Below are 7500 nucleotides of genomic sequence, written 5' to 3' on the forward strand. Positions count from 1 at the left end.
TGTGTGTGTTTGTGTGTGTGTGTGTGTGTGTGTGTGTGTGTGTGTGTTCATGTTTCAGCCCTGATGTGGCTGTGTTTGTTAGGCTGAAATGTAAGCAACAATGATAAGTGTGTAGCATGAATGTGTGCATGTATATGTGTGCACGTGCACAGTGCCAAGGACAAGGAGATACTTTTGTGTACTCTTAACATTTGTGCATGTGTAAATCAAATGTAAGCATCTGACTCCATATGCATACACTTTGAAGAGTACGGAGATAATTATGTTTGATATCATTGAGTGGCTCGACCCTTTCCTCATGTGAAGGACTTTGTGACTGAACTTATCAGTGTTCAGAGAGCATGGTTTCCCTATGCGTCCTTTAGGATTTTCCCTGTGAGAAGTGAGTCAGTTTGTACAAATCAATACAAGCAGCCTGATGATGCTCAGGTGAATGTCACTCCACCTGGTTCAGACAGCAGTAGGAGTGTGGGAGGAGGAGAAGTTCTTTGAAGATAAATCAGATGTGTTGCTGTTGTTGTCAGGCTGTGTGTGGTGGTGACTGATTGAAGACCCTCATGACTCGGTTTATCTTGTTTGGCCTTTCATCCCTCGCATGAAAGTAGTGATAGTCGTAATGGTTTTGTCCCATTAGGAGTTTGAAGTACTTCACAAAAAAAATTAACAACAACAGCTCACATATCATACTGGTACAGCATTACAAATACACAATGTGGAAGAGGACGCACAGTATACATGCATACACAGATACGTATCCACTCACACAGACACACACTTGCATAGTTATCTTTCAATCTCAGACTCTTAGCGGTTTGATTGATCAACATAATTGTCAAACTCCAGTGTCAACCAGATTTAAAAAGAACTAGTATCTACAGTTTGCTCTTTGTGGTTTTGTTCAGTAGGTAGGAATAATTTCTGGTGGAATCAGATCAAAACGAGTGGTGTGTGTGTGTGTGTGTGTGTGTGTGTGTGGAGAATGCATATGCTCATGAGTGTGCATGCACCCACTGTGGTGAAGACAGATACTTTTGTGTGCTGGCATCTGTGCATGTTTTATTGCATGTGTTTGACTCTGTATCCATGAATCAGTGGAGGAAACATGTCTGGCAACACTGAAAGACATTAAGAGGCTTGGCCCCTGCGTGATGGGAATAACCTGAGGACGACAATAATCTGCATGTAGATGGTATTATTTCCAACTATAAGTGCAGAAACGTTCTCTGATTTGGAAAGATTGGCAGCTGTGACATCTCGGAGATCACTTTCTTTCACATGCACACATATCATTCATCAAGATAATGGCAATCAGCTGACCATTGTGTTACATCCATTTAGTTCATCTTTAAGGAAACACACACACACACACACACACACACACACACACACACACACACACACACACTGCTGAATAAAACTAACTGAATACAGGTTGCTGTATTGTGGGGAGCCTCAGGACAGACAATGTCAGGTTGCCATTTGTTCACCCACTGGAGGAGATCTTGGATTACTGTTGAGATTTTCTCATTGGTTAAATAGACTATTCACTACAAGGTGATTTAAACACATACATATTCATTCTTTTCAGCACACACATACACACTCTTACAATGGGTGTAGATAATCTACTGTAATGAGCAGTATCTGTTCACATCAGTACATGTAGGACTGCACTTTCTGCTTGTGTCAGTAATTTGTGTTGTTGCAGGGTTAACAGTGGGTGACCATTCCCTCAGGAGCAAAATAAGACTCTCCAGCAGTTTGCTGATATTTAAAACTTTGCTGTGAACTCACAAAAGGCATCAAAAGAGGGATGGGTTGGGAATAAAAACTGACATGATAAAATATAAAGATGGATGATGATGATGATGATGTTGATGATAAATGTCATCATCATTGCCATCTAATGCTGATAAACAGCATTAGTCATCTATCAGTGACTTGACACTAAGTCTCATAGTATGGTAGATAATGATGATGCTGGTGATTTTATCACCATTAACATCGTATGATCATCAACAGCATCAATCCTCAGTCAGTGACTTCACACTAAATCACATGTTTGTAACAGCACTGTGAAGTCTGAAGTTGCCTTTACTTGTGTTTCAGATCCAGAGAGGCAAGTACCATGGGATGATTGACACGGGGCTGGCCGTGATCACCTACAAACTGGGCAGTTACCGCATGGACATTGATGCTGAGGAGCAGATTTACCACATCAAAGTGAGTCAGCCACTATAGGAACGCTGTCTGTTACCTCATGGAGTTTGAACTTAGGACAGGGTTGGCGTAAGAAAACCCCCCAGACCACCACATGCACCATCAGTCATCCTCACTGGTTGTCAACTCCTCGACATTTTCATATAAGTCATAATGAACATAGTCTGATAAACAGATTATAGTTAACATAGTCTGGTAAACAGGTCATAGTTAAGATAGTCTAATAAAAAAATTACTGTTAACATTGTATGATAAATACGTCTGTGGATGTTAAAGTTGTCTTTTCGTCTCTGTAACATAGTATGATAAATACATCTGTGTATGTAATAGTTGTCTTTTCCTCTGTTGTTCTATGCTCCCAGCCCCTTCTCGATATCTTTAAGCAATTTCTGAGTGTTGTTGTGGGTATGCCTGACAGGTGAAGGACCGCAAGATGTTTGAGGAGTGGCTGAACAAGCTGCGACACCATCGCCTGTACCGCCAGCATGAGATCGCCTACGGCACCAAGGAGTCCCCACGCCTGACCGATCTCCAGTCCCCTGCTGAAGACATGGCATTGCCCACCTTCACCAGTAAGGAGCAAGGATAGTTGGAAGGATAGTTGGAACAATAAAACATGAAGGACTATGTCTCTCAAACTAGGATGTCTTAGTAGCTCTTAGTGCTACAGGTTGTTTGTCTTTCTGTGAATTGAAAACACCCTTGCAGATTGCTACGATTTTATACGTGTATTGCAAGAGAGAAGCAAAAACAAGAAATAAGAAAAACATGCATCTAAATAAACATATTTCTTTTGGAAGAAAGTCATTTTGCTTGCACATGGGCACTCCTGCAAGTATGCACATACACACACACATGCACTGCATGCCCAATGCACACACAGATACGCTCTCACACAGAAACAGACACAGACACACACAGACACAGACACACACACATACACACACACACACAAACAGACACAGACACACACACACAGACACACACAGACACAGACACAGACACACACACACACAGACACACACACACACCACACACACACACACACACACACACACACACAGAGCTACGCAGTACAGTAACAGTGATAGATTTAAAAGAAGAAATACCGTGAGCACACTACTTTGTAAAGCTCCAATGGTGACACAGCAAGAGAAAGGTGGGTCAGAACCTTCCACACCCAACGTTTCTATAGACGTGGATGTTTCAGCAGCCATGCTGCCAGAGCTGGCGCTGAAGGACCACCTGAAGAAAGAGGTGATGCGACAGTCCAGCTTCAAGACCAGCAGCCAGGGACGCATCGCCGCCTGGGTCCTTGACACTGCCGGCTTCGAGCAGTGCAACAAGAGTAAGTTAGTGTGACTAGAGTTAAGGCAGTGGTGTGATTAGAGTTAAGGCAGTGGTGTAGCTATTAAGGCAGTGGTGTGAAAATTAAGACAGTGTGACTAGAGTTGAGGCAGTCGTGTGACTAGAGTTAAGACAGTGTGACTAGAGTTAAGACCGTGTGACTAGAGTTAAGGCAGTGGTGTGACCATTAAGGCAGTGTGACTAGAGTTAAGGCAGTGGTGTGACTAGAGTTAAGACAGTGTGACTAGAGTTAAGGCAGTGGTGTAACTATTAACCCTTTCGCTGCCAGGAAAATAAGATTTAAGTGAAATCTATTTGCCAGGGTTTTTTCCACAAAAAACGGGTATAAATTTTCAAAAAATTCTGTGCTCTTTGTTATTGGAGAAAGACCCATAAAAGTATATATTTTCTGAAAGGGAAATGAATAAAGAATACAAAACACATGATGTTTTCCCATTTTATGCATTTTAAGTGACATGCTGTTGTTTTGAAATCAGTGTTTTGTTTTTTGTCACATTTTCAACTTGTTCATTACAAACATTAGTCTGGTAATTTGCACAAAAATATCATTTTCTGGACAAATGGATATCTGCACACACAAAATCATACTAGAACAACCACAATATAAAGAAACTGAAAAAGAAATAGATGCATTGTGACTTCTGCAAGTGATAATATGGATGTGAGGCCACGCCCCCTCAGTCTCCACCCCCCTCCTCTTCACCCCTCTCACACCGTCACTTCATCAGACCGCGTTGGCTGAGTGCCAAGAAAATAGCTCATAGGGTGCCCTGCTAAAAATTCGTCTGCTAGAGTTGAACAGCCTGCATCACTCACTGATAGTTGTATCGTGGCCACTCTCTTGATTGCTCCCTTTATTTTCTATCAAATCGTCCTATAAATGTTCACCACTGTCTTCTCCTTCGAATTTATGCTCCAATTCTTTCTGAGCATTAGCTAAAGAAAGTAATCTTGGTTGATTTAGTTCGCCACGAGCGCATGTCTTGAGCACGGAGTCAGTCCGACATTTTGTTGAGCGAGCGAGGAGAGGAGCCAGGCAAAGACTGCGGCCAGTAACCCAACCAAAACGTTCAAATAAAGGACTGCCTTATGACGCAGATGGTGTTTCTAGCTATGAATAGAATCTAGAAAGATTCCCCAAGCTAAAGCTACCAGCATTTTTGTCAACGAACTGAATGCAAAGCAGGGAAAAGTCAGAATATTTCGATGACGAGTTATCTCGTCATGCAGGCAGCGAAGCATACATGCTTGCCATGACGAGTTATCTCGTCATGCAGGCAGCCTAGGGGTTAAGGCAGTGGTGTGACCAGATTTAAGGCAGTGGTGTGACTAGAGTTAAGACTGTGTGACTAGACTTAAGACAGTGGTGTGACGATTAAGGCAGTGTGACTACAGCGGTTTGACAAGAGTAAGGGTTAGATCAGGATAAGACTGTGGCAGTGGCACCAGGGTAAAACAGTGGCAATGTAACCAGGGTAAGACCATGGCAGTGTAACCAGGGTATGACTTGCAGTATAACCAGGGTAAGACCGTGGCAGTGTAACCAGGGTAAAACTGTGGTGGTGTAACCAGGATAAGACCGTGGCAGTGTAACCAGGGTAAGACCATGGCAGTGTAACCAGGGTAAGACTGGCAGTGTAACCAGGGTAGGACCATGGCAGTGTAACCAGGGTAAGACCATGGCAGTGTAACCAGGGTAAGACTGGCAGTGTAACCAGGGTAGGACTGGCAGTGTAACCAGGGTAGGACTGGCAGTGTAACCAGGGTAAGACTGGCAGTGTAACCAGGGTAAGACTGGCAGTGTAACCAGGGTAAGACTGGCAGTGTAACCAGGGTAAGACTGGCAGTGTAACCAGGGTAAGACTGGCAGTGTAACCAGGGTAGGACCATGGCACTCGGACAACTCTGTGCGCAGAAGACTTTCTCTCTCCCTCCTGTCTTACTCCTGTACGTATATCCGAATACACCCTTTTTATTGTGCAGGTTTAGGAGAAGCGCAGAGTCAGATCTGCCACCTTCAAGAACTTCTGGAACAGATTCGAAACCTTCCCATCGCCACGGACTCGTCATTCGAGGTCAGTGGATTTGTCAGCCTGGAGGTTTTCTTTCTTTACTCAGAGATGTTTTTGTAGCCAGAATTAACAACTTGTATTTTTCAGACTGAATGAGTTCATATTAATTGATACGATTAATATGTGTGAGTGAATGGGGACTGGATAAAATTTGTAGTGAAGAAAAAGAATGTGTTTTTTGATTTAGACACATTTTATGAGGTTTTGGTTGCTTTCAGGAGGTAAGAGTAATCATTTCGTAAGACTTTTCTTTAACACCATGTGTTCAAGAATTGCAGTGCATTTTGTGTGTGTGTGGCTTTTAAATCCTTTCAGGTTTTCTCTTCCTTGTATTTTGACTTGATGAGTGGTTTTTATTCCAGCACAATGTACTGAGTGCTTGTTCTTGTTCTATGGTTTGCTTTTGTTTTCCCCCTAATTATGTGTTGTCTTATTTGTATGGTAGTGAAATAGTTATTCTTGTGTGTGTTTTTGGAGTGTTTTTGATTTTCCCTTGCATCCTTTCCTCATGTTTTGCAGTGATGTGTGCTGCTTTGCTTTGCAGTGGAGACAGTGGCATGGTACATCTGCATGCTATTATTGTTATTTTATTGGACTTCAGTTTTGAAGGATGTTTCTTTTGGAGTAAGAGGATCCAATCGAGTGAAAAACAAGTAGATAAGATGCGGAGTAATAGCAGGTGAAAGTGAATGAGTTCTGGTTTTTTTCTGTTTTCTTGGAAAAAGAAATTCTTTGCATGACTTCGTTGTTCACTTTGATACATATTAGATAGATACTTGGAGCATCAACACGTGTGTTTTGAGTGAACTCTCTTTACCTTAAGCTCCATCCTTCCCTCTCACAAACAGAATGAAGCAGTCATGCACTGGCTCCCATTTTGTGAATTGGACTGGGTTATTTTATTGTCAGATTAGTTTCTGCTGTCTAGGGCTGCTCTCATTAGGGAGAGTGCATGTTCAAGGTTCAGCACCATCAGTTAAAAGAAAAATTTCTGCAAACTGTATTTATCATGAAATCTTATTTCCCTACATGATTTTGCTAGGAACAACTCTCTTCTTTCTCATGTACTTAGTGCATGTTGCATGTGGAACTTTGGTTTATCATCTCATCTGGAAGATTGCAATCCAGACCATCACTCGGGGTCTAATGGAGGGGTGGGTGAAAGCCACGGTTTATCTGAGAATCGAACTTAAAAACATTCACTTCTTAGTTGGGTGCTATACCTTTTAGACCACTGCTTCACTGTCGTCCATTGCCACTGACATCAGTATTGGTACATTCCTCTTGTCTTGCTGAGATGGTGTTTTTATATTTTGGATGGAGGTTCGCAAGCTAGAGAGGTGGGAGACTGAAAATTTGAGAAGCAGATTGTAATGAGTATGGAACACTGTTTTCCACAGAGCTCATCAAACCTGTGAGTGACTGTCAAGCCAACATTATGGCAAAATCCTCTTTATTGAATGGGCATTTCTGTTTTGTGTTGACATTTGTGGTTGGCATTCTGACTTTGTGATTGTTGCTGCTGTTCCTGATGTGTTGGCAGTTGTTACTGGAATTAATTGGACATAGCTCAGTGGATAAGAAACCAAACGTTTGAGAATTGTCCATTTGAAATCATCAACATTATCACTGCAGATGCAGCGGTATCAGTATACTGTCCAGTTTGAAATGATTGACCATTTAGTAATGCACCTGATGGAGATCTGTAGATGGAATGCAGTAGAATCGTACATCAATAGAACTAGAAGTAGAGATCAGTACATGGAATATAGTACCAACTATGAGTTGAACTTTGTTTTCATGGTTTATTTGAACTGGTTTTCAGCTTTTAAGAAGTACA

At 42.0% G+C, this 7500-nt stretch overlaps 1 protein-coding gene across 4 annotated transcripts in view; it reads left to right on the forward strand.

The window, feature by feature from the left end:
• Positions 1-7500, forward strand: part of LOC143284023 (oxysterol-binding protein-related protein 3-like) — a 90037-nt gene that overhangs the window by 46928 nt on the left and 35609 nt on the right. For 2 of the 4 annotated variants that reach the window (XM_076590576.1, XM_076590606.1), the window contains exons 5-8: positions 2110-2223; positions 2639-2792; positions 3416-3568; positions 5572-5663. In XM_076590576.1, coding sequence (XP_076446691.1) covers positions 2110-2223; positions 2639-2792; positions 3416-3568; positions 5572-5663 — 513 coding nt within the window. The remainder of the gene's footprint in view (positions 1-2109; positions 2224-2638; positions 2793-3415; positions 3569-5571; positions 5664-7500) is intronic. The other 2 variants (XM_076590586.1, XM_076590596.1) reach the window with 2 other exon arrangements.

Source organism: Babylonia areolata, chromosome 1 (assembly GCF_041734735.1).
Source record: "Babylonia areolata isolate BAREFJ2019XMU chromosome 1, ASM4173473v1, whole genome shotgun sequence".
In the NCBI taxonomy this organism is placed as follows: Eukaryota; Metazoa; Mollusca; class Gastropoda; order Neogastropoda; family Buccinidae; genus Babylonia; species Babylonia areolata.